Source organism: Serinus canaria, chromosome 1A (assembly GCF_022539315.1).
Source record: "Serinus canaria isolate serCan28SL12 chromosome 1A, serCan2020, whole genome shotgun sequence".
Taxonomy (NCBI): Eukaryota; Metazoa; Chordata; class Aves; order Passeriformes; family Fringillidae; genus Serinus; species Serinus canaria.
The window spans coordinates 40127423-40146662 of NC_066314.1; the positions used below are offsets into that span (position 1 = coordinate 40127423).

The 19240-nt window shown below is 34.3% G+C and overlaps 1 protein-coding gene across 1 annotated transcript in view; it reads left to right on the forward strand.

Moving 5' to 3' along the window:
- The window catches only part of LRRIQ1 (leucine rich repeats and IQ motif containing 1), a 101267-nt gene that overhangs the window by 51490 nt on the left and 30537 nt on the right, over positions 1 to 19240 (forward strand). The window contains exons 19-23 of the mRNA XM_050970114.1: positions 439 to 554; positions 1162 to 1257; positions 1599 to 1684; positions 10856 to 10967; positions 18859 to 18871. Coding sequence (XP_050826071.1) covers positions 439 to 554; positions 1162 to 1257; positions 1599 to 1684; positions 10856 to 10967; positions 18859 to 18871 — 423 coding nt within the window. The remainder of the gene's footprint in view (positions 1 to 438; positions 555 to 1161; positions 1258 to 1598; positions 1685 to 10855; positions 10968 to 18858; positions 18872 to 19240) is intronic.

Here is a 19240-nt window from a genome sequence, read left to right on the forward strand (position 1 = left end):
TTAAAAATTGCTAGTTGACAAACTACTTTAAAAATACTAAGATCTGCATTATATGGCAACAGCTGAATGTTTTCAGAACAGCTACAGGTCATTGAACTGTAATGTCTGCTAGATAAACTTTGAAGTTTTGGCTTTTTGTTTTTGTAGGGCTTTGTATTCTTATTACAAGCAGAGTATTACTAATGTTTTGTTTCCTACAATTAAAAGGGTCTTATAAATGTACAATTTATTTTATTTGGGGATATTAAGTGTAACTAAAGTCCCCTTTTTTTTCTATTTGGTTAGTTGAAAGTAAGGTCTGTAATGGGCATATCACTATTAAGGATCCTTTTAGTTATAGTGACAAACTCTGCAAACCCTGGTGCAGTTTTTTTTTGCACATTTTAAACTCAAACTTGTGGGGACAATCAGCTGCATTCCTTTTGTTTCTCACAGAAGTTTTCTAGGCCTTCAGATTCCAGTGAACATTCAAATAGTTTGCCATTAGTACCACAAGACGTCTGGCAGTGTGCTAACAGACCACACTCAGCAGAAAAAATCCATTTTCATACCAGGTAAGTTAAATTATATTGTTTTAAATTGTATTTAGTTCATTTGGATTTGACCAAAAAAAAAAAGGAGAAGAAGAAGGTATTTTCTGATGCTTTTGCTATTTTTGGTCAATATGATATTACTGAAGTTAAAATGTATTTACTTTCTAAAACCAAATGTATTAAATTCAGTTGTTATTTTCCATTGACTACTATAATTAGGAATATAAGAATATATATGTGTAGTTTTATTATTTAGGTTTGACTATAAATCATAAAACTTCTATTTTTTCATGTATGTTATGAAATAGATGTTGAAATAGAGATCTTTAAGACTAGATAAAGATTAAAAGGGATTTCTTAAACAGCTGCATTCTGTGGAAGGACTGAGATATGCTTCAAGTAATTGAAATGTAAACATTTCAAATTGATGGCAGATTTTTATTACTCTCCAAGATAAAACCTTCATGGAGTATTAAAATGGATTTTTTTTGGTATAATTTCCAAGCTTCGAAAGTGTCTTTAAAAGGCACAAACAAGTTGCAGAATAAAAAAGGCTGCAAAATAGTGTAACCCCAGACCCTTTCTTATTTACTTACCTTTCAGTACTGCTCTCATACTTTGTTTCCAGGTCAGGGAAGGAAACAATATCACAGCTTTCTAACTGGAAAGAAAAAAAGGAGGTTTTATTTATGTCAGAAAAAGAAGAGAAGATATCAGAAGAATGGTATGTTAAGCTCTTTTATTTAAAGAGTGACTTCCAAGAATAGGTATAGTATAGCTGACTGTTGTTGCTTATTTTTTCTAAGTTCCACTTTTGAAGAATCTCTGCTTTCTACAAAGTAAAAGTTATTGTAATTATTTTTGTGTCTAGGAGACTATCCTAACAAGTTGCAATAATGTAATGTTAAGATAAGAATTGCAGCTATCTCTGTAACTCAGCAAGTTTCATACTGTGGATCAATACTACACACCAGTATTCTTTTTGAAAAGGGTATTATACAATAATATGCAGCTGGTGTAACATAATACATGTGAAATATTTAGTAAGCTATTTTCTTCCCTTAGGGGTTTTAAGGATATTTCTACTGCACAGCTAATGCTGAAGAGGGCCCATAAAATGAAACCTAAAAAATACAGTAATAAAAGTTTAGGTAAGTCAACAGTTAAAATAATGGTTATATTGATATAATTTTTCCATTCTTAAAATAGTATTGTATTTATCTTTTAAAAACTTTGGTTGTACAACATTAAACATTAATTTGAATACAGGTGGAGTGTGAGTAAAAGCAACTCAGTTTAAATCAACATATTTAGATTTTAAAAACTATTCCACTTGATTTTGAAGCTGAATATTTGACAGCTATGGCAAGCAGAAATTTTATTTCTTCCTGTTCATGTATCTCATCTTCTAGATGTGGAAATTGTGTTTCTGCATTTTATGTTTCTTGTATTTTCTTCTTGAGAAAATCTTAGGTTAAAAATTTTGTCTTATGCAAGAACTATTTATGAAAACAACAGTTTGATATATTTGAAAGTACACCATTAAAATTTTAATTATATATTTACTGTGGAAATAGATAAAGCTTATCCAGCTTCTCATCCAATTGTGTTCTGGTTCTTCTCAGATACTTCTAATGTCAATGAACCTTTCTTAGAGGTTGTAAATATGATATGCTAATAGAAACGTTGCTGGAATATATTAATACACATATTAGTCAAATACTGATAGTACTAGAAGCATTTGAACATTTAAGACCCTAGCTGACAATAGGACCTAACACTAAATGGTCTTTAGAAAATTCACCCTTATTTACCTATATTTTGAATCACAAGCAACACTCTACTGCATAACTTTGCAAAACTCTTCTGTGTTAAGTGTTGAAAATATTGAAAGGTGTTTTCCTCTTTGAAGGGAAAAAAAACCAGCCTACAGATATATCTAAACATTTTTTTCTGTAAATTTTTTTCTGCTTTAAGCAAGTGCACATCATAACTATGACCAAGACTAGGATAAAAATTATCTATAGTTATAAAAAATAATAAAAGGGATAGGTGAAAAAAGACATGTAATCTGCAAATCATGCTTTGTGGAAATGAGAGTATATGGATAGGAAGTTAAAGTTAATATATAACTTTGATAATGTTCATAGCTTTCCATGGTGCCCTACCATCTTATCTCATTAAAAAAAAAAAAAAGTAATAAGTGTCTGGTGTACAGCTGAGGTTTTTTAAAATATATTCCATTTTGGGCCTCTCTATAATTTTTCAATAAAACTTATTAGGTTATATCTTCTTTTCTCCATATGCTGTCTGTCTTATGTTAGTAATTAATCCAGTCAGAGATGTCAGATTGAGCATATCAAATTTGCTGTCCTATTTTTGTTGTAGTTCTAATGGATTTCATGGGTATGTTTATGTTCACTTTGTTCAGATTATTCAACATGATGTATGGGTGTTGAGCTTTTTAATGTAGTGCTTGGAATATACTCAAAGTACATTGCTAGTTTAAAAAAAATTGGAAAATCTTTTGCCCAATGTTTTTATAGTTTCAAATTTTCTCCTCTTGACACTACCTCACATAGAATTTTTTGTCTTTCTGACTAGTATATCAAGCACAAAAATAACCTGTGTATGTAATTTGCCTGTATGGGTTTCTCTGTCAGTCATTAAAATCACAGGGTTTTTTTAGATGAACCAAAAGCATAGTTTCGAGTACCAGAAAATGTGACTGAAAATATTTCACTCCATCCCTTTTCAGTAAAAAGGTTTTCAAGCTGACTATTCTTTCTAATACAGCACACTGACAGTCAGTCCTTCCTTAGTCTGTAAGGAAGTTATTAATGGAAATTAATAATGGAAATTATCAATAAGTAAATAATAAAATAATAAAACAAGTATTTTTTTATTTTTAATTGATCTTTCAGCTCCAATCTTATACTAAAAAAGGTTATCCTGGTCAAATATTTTCCATATGAAAAATATTCTCCGTGTGAAAAGAATCTCCACATAAATAAATATGTTTTCTATCAGGTACATCCTCTGAAAGAGGTGAGAGTAAAACAGGGACTTTTTGAGGGTCTGGTGGAAGAGAGGGGCTTTTCAGCATTTAAATTCGAGTGGATACACCTTATCCTGAGGCTAGCCAGCTCCAGGTCAGGAAACTGTAACCATACCCATTAGGCTGCCAGTATCTTTCCTAGTTCTCTTCCTACACCTCATGCTCGGTTACTTTCAGCAATTTCAGTGTAACTAGGGATAGACAGCTCACACTCTGAGGCAATTGCTTTAAATATAACCTGACTGAAGAAGGAATTACAAGAGAGATTTGACTCCTTCTAATATTCAGGAGCAGATTGAAATTCATTTAAATAAGCAGATGTCAACGTTGTCTTTTAATGTTCCCATAGAAGTTACCATCCTATTGCCTTCATCTCCCCTGAAATGAGGTTCATTTATCTTGTGCTTAGTGATATGCATATGCAAAGTTGTAGGATTTTGTTTTAGCAATACTATTTCTGTTCTTTCTTCTGAATTTCCAGTTCTTCAGTGCTATAATTACAACTGTTTCCTTTTAAGCTTTCTAATTAAAAGTAGCTGAAGTATACGAACTACAAGAAAATAATTTTGTTTGTGATAAACATTCATATCCACTTGAAAGTAAGTAACCAGCAGCCACTTAGAAGTGGGAATTATAAGGTATAAAGAAGCAATTTTTGCTGTTATACCTACTTACACATCTGACTTAGAGATAAACCTTCAAGCTTTGAGAAAATGCAAAGCAACAACAACTTTAAAGAGTCTAGATACAAATAAATTATAAACTCTTCACATTAAACCTGTAGCTTTTATGTTAAGATTGCACTGTAATCCCAAACATCTTTTCTATGCTATTGATCATTCTGTGTAAAGATCTCATTACTTGCAAGTAATGATAAGATATTGATGGATCCTCTTGGAACAAACAAGCTGTCAGAGTATGTTCTCTGGTTCCATATGCTGTCAAGGCCCTTCACCTTAGATCTGAGATTCCCAAATGCTTGCATTCAGAGAGTTATACAGTTGCTTTTCAATATTTTCAAGACATCTGCTGGGTTGGAACCTGGACTGGACAGCCCTGAACATCCTTGATCCTTAATATATTCAGGTGTGGAAATTTATTCCTTCTTATTTTCCAAATAAAACATTTGTCTTCTACTAGTACAACAGTAATGGTATCCATTTGATAATTATAGAAGTCCACATCTGAGTTAGTCATCTGCATTGTTTTATGGAAAGAAATTTCTTCTTAAAACATAATTCAAAAACAGGCCACTAGAGTCTTACTGTAAAAGTACTTATAGTTCTCCATTGCCTAGGTGCAAAAGCTAGACTGAATTGCTGAAGTACAAAGTTGAACTCTAGGTATGTAGAAGTAACTGAGAAGTGTCTTACCTCATGTGTCTGGCCACATATCTTCTCAGTAAAGAAAAAAGTATGGAAAATACTAGCAAGTGCACTGAATTTGTATTGTATTGCAAGGGAGAGAGTTTAAAGTAGCACAGCCTTATAATAGGGAGTGACTCAGACAAGGCTTTTCTTGCAGCAGACCAGTCCCTCCAGCTAATGGCCTTAAGGCCTGTATGCCCTAATCCACTGCATGTATCCTTGTTTCTGCAGTTAAAGAAAGTTGTAGCCTGCATTTTACTGATAAAAAATGTATGCTTTGTCTGCTTCTACTGTTTTTACTGTGTGTTAAGATAATACAAAAAGTGTGAGCAAGAAACCAGAAAACTTGAAGCCAAGTAAAATTGGCATCATGTCAGAAATATTCCTGTTAACCTGGGTGCATAATATTCTATAGAAATTCTAGTTCAAAATCTAAATACAGCAGACGTTATTGCACCTCACAGTGCTTAAGTGGCTGTGACTCGTAACAGTCTTAGCTTCCTAAAGATGTCTTGGCACAATAGTACCAAATTTCTTGCTTTACTTGGAATTTCCCTCATCCTGTGGATTTTATATGAACCTCTCAGTTAACTTCTTTTTCTTCTAAGATGGCTGAAAGCTTGTCTTTCCTACACTTCTTGCTTAACCTTTTTCCTCTCCAAGAAAAATTCTTTTATCAGTGGATCAGGCCCAGCCAGCATGGGTTTAAAAAAACAGGTCCTGCTTTGGCCAGCCTTATCTCATTTTTATGACCAGGTGACTCACGTGCTGGATGAGGAAAAGGTTGTGGATGTTGTCTACCTGGACTTCATGACGCCTTTGATACTTTCTCCCACAGCGTTCTCCTGGAGAAGCTGGCTTGGACAGGTGCACTCTTTGCTGGGTTAAAAACTGTCTGGATGATGTCATGCCCACAGAGCAGTAGTGAAAGGTGCTTCATCCAGTTGGCAGCTGGTCCCTGGTGGGGTTCCCCAGAGCTCAGTGTTGGGACTGGACTTCTTCAATCTCCAAACTGATGATCATGGCTGGGGGTGGGGGTGCAGAATCAAAGGCAGCCTCAGTAAATTTGCAGATGACACTAAGCTGATCTGCTGGAGGGCAGAAAGGCTCTGCAGAGGGATCTGGACGTGCTGGATTGATGGGCCAAGGCCAGCTGGATGAGGTTCTACGAGCGTGCTGAAGTGCTGGGTCCTGCACTTGGATCACCACAACTACAGGCAGTGCTGCAGGTTTAGGAAACAGTGACTGGAGAGCAGCCCAAAGGAAAAGGACCTGGCAATGCTGGTGACAGTGGCTGAACATGAGCCAGTGTGTGCCCAGGTGGCCGAGAAGGCCAATGGCATCCTGGCCTGGATCACCAACAGTGCGGCCAGCAGGACCTGGGCAGGGAATGTGTCCCTGTACTTGGCACTGGTGAGGCCACACCTTGAGTCCTGTGTCTGGTTCTGGGTCCATCACTGCAAGAAAGGCATTGAGATGCTGGAGAATGGCCAGAGAAGGGCAGCAAGGCTGCGGAAGGGTCTGGAGCCCAGGTCCTGTGAGGAGTGGCTGAGGGAGCTGTAGAGGTTTAGCATGGAGGAGAGGAACCTTAGGGGAGATCTTATTGCTCCGTACAACTGCCTGAAGAGGGAGGCTGTAGCCAGGTGGAGGTTGGTCTCTTCTCCAAGGCAACCATCAGAACAGGAGGAAATGGCCTCAAGCAGTGCCAGGAGAGATTCAGGTTGGACATGAGGAAGAATTTTTTTCACTGAAAGTGTAGTTAAGCATTGGAAAAGGCTGCCCAGGGAGATGGAGTCACCATCCCTGGAAGCATTCAGGAAATTGCTGGATAGTAATGGCGCTTAGTGCGGTGCTTTAGTTGGCATGGTGGTGTTTGGTCAAACGTTGTACTTAATGATCTTGGAGGTCTTTTCCAACCTTAATGGTTCTAGGATTCTATGGTAATACTTGATGCCACATAGGAAAAAAAAATTAAAAGGTAAAAAAGCAGCTGAAGTGGACCTTGATCACTAGAACCAGAGCATAATGATAAAGATATTTCATAGAGGTCAGCAAATATTTTTCATTCAAGTTTAGAATTTTAGACAATAATTCAATACTAGTTAAAAGATTAAATAAAAACCAGTAAAAAACTCGACCCATCTTCCTCAAATACACAACCCCAAAACAGATAATCCATCTTAAAGTCAATGAAAATTTGTGGCATATTATTGTTGCTTATTACACATTACATGAGTGACCATTGATCTGCATTTTCTTAGTAAAAGAAAAAAAGCTACTTTTGTTGTGATTGTGAAGTCTGCATAGAAGTTTCTTCTGGAGCTCCAGCCATGGATGAGTTGGAGTTCTAATTGCTATGCCATTATGGAACAAAATCTGGTCTTTGTTCCAAATGAATTTACAGTATAGATAAGCATCTGTTGCTGTGTGCAACTTTGCCTTATAATCTCTTTAAAGTTGTCACCTTATCTTTATGTTTTCCTAATTACAAAAATGAATGGCAAATATTTTAATTTTTCAGTTTCATGTATTAACAAGGAGCTTAGGAATGTGGTGCCAGATCAGTCTGTAACCACTCTTTCCATATTATTTCTATAACATATCTTGTGTTTGTCCAGCTTAACTTCGCTATTTGGGGGCAGCCAAGGAATGTACATTAAATTACCTCCCTGGTTTCTAGATTGAGAGCACAGATCATCATCTGATAAGCTGCATTTAAATGAGTATCCAGGAAGATATTTTATGATTTTGAACTATTGGACTCTTTCACAGTTCTCTGTTTGAAATCTAAAACATTTGATTGCTCATCATCAAAGCATGCATGCAGTTCATTTCCCTAGCTCACTCAGAGAATGAGAAGCTCTAGTATTATGAAGTAATCTATGTAATATTGCTTACATTTGGGACTAGATAAAGAAAAGGTCTCATTTTTAATAACAGAAGAGCTGTAGGCAATGGTTGAGGTGATCAAGGTAGGTACAAATTCAAGTAGTCTGGCACTGTGTTAAATCCATGTAGATTCTTTAAGTTATTTTGCAAAGATTCTAAGATAAATCTTCTGATGGAAATCTCTTAGAAGAACAATTTCCATTTAATGCCCTTCTTCCCAGTTCACAGAAGACTTTGCTGCTGATATCTTTGTGCACAAATAAATGTTTGGGAAATCTAACTTGGAAGTAATGACTCTGAGTGACTTCACCAAAAATCTTAGTATAGTTTAACTTTGGACTTGGTGTTTTCACAGAATTGGGTGGAAGGTTGGATAAGGAAAGATGATATTTTATAACATTTTTGAGCAATGTCAATAGACCCACATAGGAAAAAATTTATTGTTTCAGGGATTATTCTTAATTAATAAAAATTAGTTTGGAAATTTTCAATTGCATTTTGTCTTAAGAGGTTTTATATGATTTTGTCACTTTGTCTTTGGTCTTTTATTGAAGAAAGACACTGGTTTTTGTAACTAGCATAAAGCTGGAAGAAGTTAGAAATCTTTTTTTGCCAACACTGAATGCTAAAAGTTGGAAAACTTACAATTATGAAAAATTGTATTTGTGGATTTTTATCTTTGTGCAGGATGTAAATGGCCATGTATCTTAGAACTATACAGCAGACAATAATAATTCATGCTTAAAATATTTTTTATAACTTATATTACCTAAAATTTTAAAGTATAATATAATTACATTAAAGTATAATGTAATACAATTTCAAGGTATTTTAATCACAGGTCTTACTGTGATTAACTATCCCAAAAATTTGCTGCCCTGAGGAACACTAGTCTGATACAAATTTTTCTTTAGTTGGAAGGCTACTTTATCCATTTATACAGAGTGAAAGGATCTACAAGCTTGGCAATACAGTTAGTGAATGAACTTATCCCATTATCAGAATCATTCTAATAATCCACCTTTGAAACTAATGGAGCTAATCAGTATTTATTTTGCTTCTTGAATAGTTTCATTGAATTTAGCTAGTGAAAGTGAGTTAAAATTACTCGAAATATGACATCCTCTGGATTAATCTGAAAGCTAGAATCATCCTACAACCACATGAGAGAGGCTCTTAGCCAGTTTGAGATAACAAATTGTAAGGTGTCACTGATTCTGCCTTGTGAAGAAGGCATGACCTAATTTATTCCCTCCCCATGCCACCATTCTTCACCAGTCATGTTTGCTGCTTTGTGAGAGGTTAGCACCATTAAGAACATTCTGCCAGCCATGCTGCTCTGGTGTGGGCTGACCAAGAGCACTGTAGCATCTCAACGTGTTTTGCCAATGCATTATCTCTTAGGGTGCCAGTGCATTATCTCTTAGAGTGCCACACCCGTTAGAGATCTTCTCTAGGCTTGTAATACATCTTCCCATTCTCTGGGGAAAAGCTGGGCTCTTAGGATCCCTTTATGTACCATTAGTTTGTAATTAAAGTGTCAGCTACAGCTGTAGAGGGCTAGTCAAAACCAACCTTACAAATTGTTGTTGAAATTCATAAGTTACCCACCATCTTAACAGGATATTCTGGCCATTCAGAAATAAGAAAACTGACAAACAAGAAAGATATTTGCTTTGCTGCAGTATTGTCATAGTTCTATAAACTCTCTCAATAAACACTAATGAGATCATGTAAGGGACTCAAAATGAAGCACCAGACATAACTAGTAATTTTAATGTATTATGCTCTTTGAGTCTTTCCACAACCTGTTTTCCTGCTCTGTCTGTTCTGGCAGTGTCTCACATACTCAATTTTGCTACACACACATTCTTTGAGAAAATTTAGATCCTTCCCTTTCCATTTCTACTTTCTTGATAAGCTCTATTGGTTTTTTTCTCCTCATTACTAATTTCTTTGCTTTTTGGACAGTTTTTGGTCATCTTTGTAGGCAAGCTTCTTCTGCCTCATTGTTTCTCATATATTTCTGAAAGTGGATATATCTGTTAGGGCTACTGTGTTCTTTTAAATATATTTCTTTTATCTTTTCTTTGGCATTCTGTTCATCATATTACCTTGCTCCACGGCATATCTACAAAACTCTTTATACTTTGCTGCTCATTGTGTATCTGCTTTTGTTTCTACATTCTTTTCAGACACTATTTTTTTTTAGTATTATCTCTAGTTTGTTTTGCATTGTGCCCACAATTTTCCACATTCCTTCTAATACACTTTTTCCCTTAAACTCTGACTTTCCTCCCATGCCAAGCAAAAAATTCTTCCTTCCCATTGTAAATAACGTAAAAATCACTTCTCCTGACTTGTGTGGTTTTTACATCAGTGCAGCTTCTGTTCATTAAACTCTTTTTTTTTTTTTTTTTTGCCATCTAGGAAGATGTCTTATATAGATCTATAAATAATTATCTGCTCATCTTTACCTCTTTGCAAACTTTTAAAAGTAACAGTTAAGAATCAAGATTTCATATTCAGCATGTAGACTTCTGGAGGAAAACTAGGTTATTATCTAAAAGCGTAGCCTCAAAAAATAAGCTACCCCCTGTTAACATTTTTTAGGTATAATTGTCTTTATTTAGACTGCTGAATAATTCTAACCCAAAGCTTTTAGAAACACTGCTTGATATGGACCCTGTTAATATCTGCTTTAATTCAAGCTTAAAATCCAGATTTTTAAAAAATATTTTCTGCAAATACATGCTTCAGAGTTTATTTTTAATTTGTAGATGAGTGAGCTGAAAGATCAACAGTGTTAAAATTGCAAAACAATGACTTTGATTCTCAGTTGCATGTGTATTTATATGGCTTTATTTTAAAAAGTGTAATCCTTTGTGAATATAAAACCTACTTTTAAAGGTATTTTCATTTATTAAGTGGCTAAAAGGTGAAAAACTGCTTGAAGGAATGAATGAGCCAGGTCTGACCTTTGATTTTAACTTGTTCTTGTCATCTAGACCCAGCTGTGCGCCTGGCGTTGTTCAAAAACAATGAAAATAAACATCTCTCTGTGAAACCACCAGGGAAGACACAGCCTATAAATGCTGAATACTTTGAAGGTATGAAAAAGTATTTCATTTTATGCATATAAGCATATATGTTTTCGTAATGTCTTTTAAACTGGCTTACTAAAAATATAAAACAATATGTGCAAATAGAAAAAGGCAAAAGTTTAAGGAACTTTTCTGTTCCTCAAGTCACAGCAGCGAAACATTTCAATTTCAATTCATTGCAGAGAGCAAGATGTGCTCCTAGAGCTTAATTCATAGGGAGAGGGAGCCTAACTTATTTATTTCTTGTTTTATTATTAAATCTCCATCATAAAAATGTCAAAGCATGTCAGCGATATATAAAATACAAAGCACTAGAATAAAACTTCATAAATGAAATATCACTTCAAATTCTTCATTAAATTGCTAACTTTTCGAAAGCTAGACATTAACTCCTAAAAATCCTTAACATGTTTTTTTGGAAAGTACTTTCATAAATATTCCCCAGAAATTCACAAGTTGACAGAAGGCAAGGAAAGAACATTCAGCATGTAAATACTAATTTATTTTTCATAAATATTTAAATACTGATGTAGCTCTTTTACTGTTGAAATTTATGTTAAAACACTCCTGTTTTAATTAAAACAATTAAAATAAGGCCAAGTCTATTTAAAATGCCCTTGTTGTAAGAAGACAATCATCTCCAGAGATGTTTTTATATTGTTTTGTTTCTTTTTGCAGCTCAATAGTGTACTCAGAAAGTTCTCACCTCTATCTTTTTATCTTTTTCAAAGACATAGTCATATGCTATCTGATCTATTCCTAGTTTCCCAAAGTAAAACTACAAATTATACTGTATTAGCATTCACTGTATAAGGATAAAAATTAGAACGTGTCTGAGACAGGTGTGAAATAAATCTGAGTCTACATGAATTGCAATTCAGTCAATTAACTTAGCTGTATGGAAGCCTAGATTTGCCTCACATTCATGAGTCCATGCTCAAATTGCTTTGGAAACAATTCTTGGTGAATACTAAAGAGGAAATATTTTTGCACTATTATTTGCCTTGGGTCCAAGCATTAATTTACCTTGACTATAGAAAGTCTGTGTGTGCTCACCTGACTGAGCATTGCCCAGCATCTCATATATATTTCTGTGGCAAATGCTTCTATACATCAGAATGCATCATATGCTGAAGAAACAGGACAGGCAGGCTGCCTGTGAAAAAGTGAATGTCCAATAGAAACAATTGTAGGAATTCTCAAAACCATGTCAGAGATTAGCCTCTATACAAGTTCAGTACCCTAAAATCAGTGTAGGTTTAGGCTAGCTTTCCTGCCACCAGTTTATTTGCTCCTGCCTGAAAACATTTCCCTTTGTTTTGAAAAGCTGATGTAGGCATTCTAAATATTACTGAAGTTACTTTTTGAATTTATGGAGAGAAGGTACCGAGGCAGATTGGATATCAAAAGTCAAGCATAGTGGTGGTGCTCTTAATTGTCTTTCCTTTCAAGGACCATTTTATTCCTCTAGCAGGCTAATAAACAGGAGCATTTTTTCACCACTTGTGGCTGCTCACATGCAGTCTGCTGAGCCTTCAAGGAGACAAGCAATACTTTTCTGCTTGACCAGAATAGAAATTTGTCCTTCTACCAGAGGCATTGCTACTTCAGACATTATATCCTGAAAATTCTAGGTTGTGAATTAGAGAGTGCAACACGCAGCATTTATTTATATGTATGTGAGGTATCATCAGACAGAACTAGGACTTTCTAAATTTAGAATTAGTAACACTTTGCACCTGCATAATAACTTCACAGAGTTGTGTTATCAGAGATGTCCTCTCTTGTTTCCCATTCCCCCTCTTACCTTTTAAGCGTTTCTTGCTCTTTTGTCTGCAATAGTTCTCTTTGGGTCTGTTCAGTCATTGGAGTTCTTTCTGTAACAAGAAGGTGGAATGTTTTCACTCTGTATCCATAAATCTTGTGGTCATTGTATTTTTATTTGATAGAACCCAGACCTGTCCTTTGTGTGGTGGAAATAAACTTTCTCCATTCAAGACCTTTTACTTTCACAGACTCGTAGTGAGTCCTTGGGTAGAAAATTTGAACTCCAAGCCATCTTCTTCATAAACAATTAAATAAAAAACAAAGCACATTCTATATATTCCTTCTTTATTTCTTTAAATTGGGAAATGGAGGGGAGAAGTCAACATCAACAGCAAAACAGCAAGTACACACGTGTTATCTGTTAAATAACAGAATCACTACATTTGAAAGGGGATGCCCTAGGAAGTGAAACAATTAGAACAGTTTTAGATTTTCAAACTGGAACACATCATGGTAATGAATATTTAAAAAGAAATCTAGTTAAAATGAATGATGAATGTCTTCTGTCTTCATTGCGGTTTTGTGTGTAAGACTACAAAGACAAAAACTAATAAAAGCATAAGAGATATAAAAATCGTGACAAGAAATGATATTACTATCTGATGACTTTGTTTTCCTGAGATTATTGTTCTGTCATAATTTTTCTTCTTATTTTCCTGCTACAAAAGTTTTGATGAGCTGATATGCAATATGCTGTTAACAAGTTTTGAAACTTGTGTATTACTTTAATCCCATAGGATAATGCATCCGTCTCTAAGTTGACATACATGTTGTTGGAAAATACATTTTCAAAATTGGATTTATTAATTCATAAATATTCAAAATTTATTCATAAATTTTTATTAAATTTTGGATGAGTCATCATGCTTTGCTCACTGATGTCAGACAAATACCCATCAGGGACCATTATTTCACATTTGAATCACAGCAGCACACAAAATTTAATCAGAAATAAACCCCTTTGTAACAAACACCATGCCAGTGGTGTGAGGAGATACTATTTCACAGAGAAGGGCTTACTATGTGAAAATACAAGCAGCATTTGAAGGCAGAAACCATGGAATGCAATTCAATGCATTACTGTATGTGCCAATATATGTGTCAATATATCTGTGTCTGTATGTGTCTACATACAGTACATGTGTCTGTCCTCCACAAATATATAAGCGCATATCAGGAGTATAAGTAGGTAAAATAATTCAATAAATGTAGCACTTATAACTTTTTATTTGTATATTTTCAAAGGAAAGTTAATTATGAACAATTAATGTCTGGTGTAATTACTAGCATCAACATGCATTTTGTAATCCTAACACTTTTTGTCAGATGCAGTTTGCCTTTCTTTAAAATTAATTTAATGCATGTGGTCATTGTATTGTAGATACATTAAAACTATTAGTTAAAGAAAATTATATTTGAATCTTTTTGGTGACATTAACTTGAGTAGGTATAAAGTGTTGTAAAGTGAGCCATAGAATATGCAAGTATAAATATGTATTTACTGTTTCTCATAACAAATTATACCCTGATCAAAAACCTGAAGACAGATGAAAGCCTGACTTGATGTACTCCTGATGATTTGCTGGACATTTCCTGGGACTGTGTATATTACACTGCTCTCTTCGGTGAGATAAGGTTATGCTTCTGTCATGGTTGTTGAGTTTCATTTAGTGTCAGGTAGCTGACAAACAAAATATGCCTTCTTTAATGCATATTCTGGTTCAATAAATGCTCTTGGAGATATTTTTGTGGTTTGTAGATGGTGACATTTCAAAGATCTCAAAATTTTGGAAACTTTATAAGGCACACAGATAATTGTCATAATTTCCTATTTTGCATCAAAGCATATTTTTTAGAAAGCTTTATGACTACTTGTCCACTTTTTGTCTGGAGGCTATTCAGTTGTTAATTTAATGAAAAATAGTCTTGACTGTTTTGGGTAAAGTACATCAGGAACTGAAAGAAAAATGTATCCTTGACTCGTCTTGGGAAGTTCCAATTAGTCCTGGCTGAGCGTGTAACAGAGCATCTCTGCCATCTGTGGGTCCGTAATTACAGAATCTGTAATTTCATTTACATAGAGGAAGGATACTTTTCTAGCCAACAGTGTGAATACTTAGTCCCAGTACAGCAGCTGAGAACTGAAGAATGAGCCCTAAGGCCAAGCTCATTTTTTTGCTACAAGCTTTGCAATCACTGTGTGTCTTTTTGGGTCCTCTTTAATCCAGTTTCCTCAATGGTTTTGGTGGGTTATCCAAATAATTTTTGTTCAGTGGAATGGGAAGCTGAATTCCAATCTGTAGAGCTAGTTGGAAGAATGCAGGAGATCAGATGAAAATCCATTCAAACTATCCAAGTATTATTTGGATATGATTTGCTTTATTTCACAGGTTGTGTTCTATTTAATTTCATAGATTGTGCTGTATTTAATTTTGCAGGTTAGGTGATTTACTGGAATATATACTATTTTTATTTATAGTCATATCCACATCCATATCCATCAGTGACACATCTATACCATACACTTCAAAGTGAAAGCAATGCAGTGTGGCTTCACCCAAAAATGTGATTTATGCCTGGAGGTTTAACTATATAAAAAATTCTCCAGGCTGTGTTGACAAGATATGTTTGCTGTAGTTTGGGAACCTGTAGTTGTATTTGGCAGTACTGTATTTCCTGTCATTTAATGCTCATGGTGACCAAGGAAAATGTCATGGGCATAGTGTTAAGACTGATTTCACCAACACAAATTTGATAATGAATAGATTATGCTTTCTCGGGTGACTTTTAATTATGCCAATATTTATTTATTAATTTCCGTAGAAATTGTCAGTTGAAATAACATTTATTTTTCAAGAATAAGAAGTAAAGTGAGCTTGTGATTGTGTCATATGATTTGAAGATAAATATCAAGGAATCCACTTAGTCATCTGTTTTCCAGCTTTATAATAGTTCCTAATTATGAAATTCCTTATAGTCTCAAGCGAAAATTATGCAAAACATTCTTATAGATTATTATTACTAGTGATAATTGGAAGTGCAAATGTGAGACATTGGAAAGATGGAATTTAAGGTTGGCTAATTCTGTGAGTTCATTAAAATATTGTTACACTTGATCAACAGAGTTTCTTAGATTTTCTGTATTATAAAATATGAATACATTTTTTAAAAACTATGCGTGACATTTAATAGAATTTGTATTGATTCAAATCACTGATGCTTGACAAATCACATGGACATGACAGCTAAGAGAAGGTACTGAGGCTGGAATACTATTATTCATCTTTATATGGGGTTTAAATGTTCTGTTGATTGTTATTTAAGAGCATGAAAAAGACATTGAACTCTAAGTGAAAATTTGTGTTAGTTGTTTTCATCTTTTAGAAAGAAAGCAGCTCTTTTTAATCAAGAAATATTAATGGCATAAATTCCCAGGAATCACAGTGTTTGTGAACATCCATTTCTAAACTAAGTCATTTTTTATTGATCTGTTGTGTCAAAAGGATTAATAACCGCATTTGAAATCTGGGCTTGCTGCAATTCTATGACTTGAATTGCCATGTTTAAAGTAAACTGTAACTGTTACATATATCCCAGGCTCTAAATTTGTATGCCACATTAGGGAAGCAGTTTCTAATCCATACAGCACTGACAAAAATGACAAAATAATGCATTTTCAGAGAATGTAAGATCTGTCCTGAAATGTAATGAAAATGTGTTACAGAAACTTGCAGTGCAGAAGAGGTTGTATCTTTTGAAATCATAATTCTATGGCTTTGTTTCTTATTATTTAGTTTGAGCTCACACAACAGAACTCTTGCATTGAAATATTTTCTCATTTTAAGGAATTAATGGCTCTCCACCAGCCCTTCAACATGTAAAATGAGTAGGTTACTTGTGTCCAGTACATCCAAAAAGAGCCAGGATAAAATAAACATAAGGAGTTGGATATCTTGGAAAAAATCTGTCATGGGTTTGGGTTAATCATCTCCAGAAGAAATTCAACTTGATGCCTGAAATGTAAGACTTCTTGGAGAAAGCAGTAAAGCCTGAGGCAGTGTTGATCTGAAGGAGTGCTCTCCATGGGTCAGAGCTGCTCTGCTGGCAGAGTGCAAACCCAGTTCACAACAGCGGTACGCTGAAAACTTGTAAAGGACTGCAGGGGCCTTACAGTGCACGCACTCAAGCTTCAGTTACATAGTTCTACTGGTCCAGTTTCTTATTATAAAATAAAACTGAAAAATAAAATCTGTGCCTAATTTTCTAGCCTCCTGTCTGTCAATGATAGTGTAGGATTTTTTCAGTATTCATGGAATGAAGCAATCCTGAAATTATGTTTAAAAATAAATATATAAAACATAATTTATGTGGGTTTGTGCAGTGCGCTTCAGTGTCTGAGTACTTATAAATGATCTAGACATATGAAATTTTTATTAATAGTCTTGCTTTTCACTTTCAATTACCAAAAAACAAAAAAAAAACAAAACCAAACCACTTCTATTTGCCTGAAGTTCCTGGACAGGAGGTACTTGCCATAGATATATACCATCTAGTATGAAATATGAATTCTTATTGTGGTTCTAATCTTCAGAGTTCCTGTATTCGTATATTCAAGGTCTCTGACCACATATTTCACCTGCCTGGGTACTTTCTCTTTGTTCCTGACTCTGCTATTTTGCAGATTGTTATAATTTGTGGTAGCATAAGGATTTTATTAGAGTATCAGATATGAATGTGGTCTCTAAACTAGAGAGTGTGCTTGTTTGTTCCAATAAACTTCCAAAAATAGGATTTTGTACAATGTATAGGTGGTTACCTGTGCTTTCATAACATATTAATTTACTAGTTTTTATCAACCTAAAAGGAACTGCACATGAGAAAAAAAAATCTTATTCTTCTTTTGCTAATAACTACCCAGTGATGACCAGTAGGAGAGAGATTTCACCCAAAATGTCATCAGAGATGGAGAACTACTTTTTCTCATTGTTGAATAGGATGATATAGTAGTTCAGATAGTTTTATTTGCATCTCCTTCAATTTTGCCTTTCTTTTTTTGCCTCTTCTTGATATCTTAAGTCCAAAATGTTTGTAGTGTGACATCTCCATCTCAGCCAGTGCAAGTTGATTCCACATTCAGATCCACATTCAGATCTTTTAGTACTGCATAAGGCAATCGTTTTAGATTAATAGATCCCTGAGTACCGAAGCATTTCAAATCCTTTTTCATTTGACCATTCAGTGACCTGATAACTATTTCCTGTCCCTAAGTAAGGTCATGACCCAGGTCTTAGAGTGCAAAAGACAGATAATTTTAGCAACAAGTTAAATCCAAATGGATTTGGTTGGAGGGGGTAAAGGACAATAGGTTTGGTTAATTTCCTTTAAAATAAAGTGTTACAAAAATTGTATTTAGCCTGTCCTGTTAAAAGTAATTATTGAATTTGTTGCTGTTGTGTTTGGATGCCTGGGGACTGCAGTCAATATTGGGGTGGTTTGTTTATTTGCTTTGCTTTCACTGGACGGTACCCAATACATTTTTTTTTACACTTCAAAAAACAATTGCTAATGCAGAGGTCATTAAAAGTGCATATTCGGATATATTCAAAGTGCTTTCCAAAATGAGTTTTTCAAACACTAAAATCATATTACTATGCAAATGGTTTTAAACATAGGCCACAGACTCTGTCTGTAAAAGTGTCATGAATGTTACATTGCACAAATATTACTCTTACAAAAGAATTTCCATTTGGTATGATGACATGAATAAGGAATTTAATGTAGCCTTAGAAATATTTTATAGGTACAAATCTTGCTTCAGTTGGAATCTATGGCACATTTTAAATCCCAATTAAAAGAATGTTTCCTGTAGCTATAGATTTTAATAATTACATTACTCTAAGCACTTCCAGAGTGAAGTAAAGGAAAGCCTTCGCACCAGAGCTTTTAATTAATTTGAAAATATAATTTATTAAAGTTTGCTTGAAAGAAATTTCTTTTTTTCCTATTCTGTAATGGGAACTATGGGGTTGTGTAGAATTAGTATTATTAAGGAGGTCAGAAATCTGCTGTATTCCAAAGAGGCCATTTTCACAAGTTTAATGTTAAACACACATTGAATTATCTTTCTGTTTTTATAACTAATAATGTTGTTGCTCAGATAAATTTTTCAAGCAAAATATCAAAACAACATTCTAAAATTTAAATAGAGGAATTTAAACTTTTATGCTGTTCAATACTAACTCTTAGAGCAAAGTTCTATAGCTTTTATAGATTTCATATAGTCCAGAATTGAACGTGATGTGGACCTACCTAATTTTACAAGGAATTCCAAGTAATTCAAGTATTTTAATGAGAATGTACAATCATGCAGTGATACCTATGTAACTTTTATGGTGTGTTATTTCTGTAATGTAAATTTTCCTACTTCATAACTTTGCAGTTCAATTCTTATCAAAACATGTT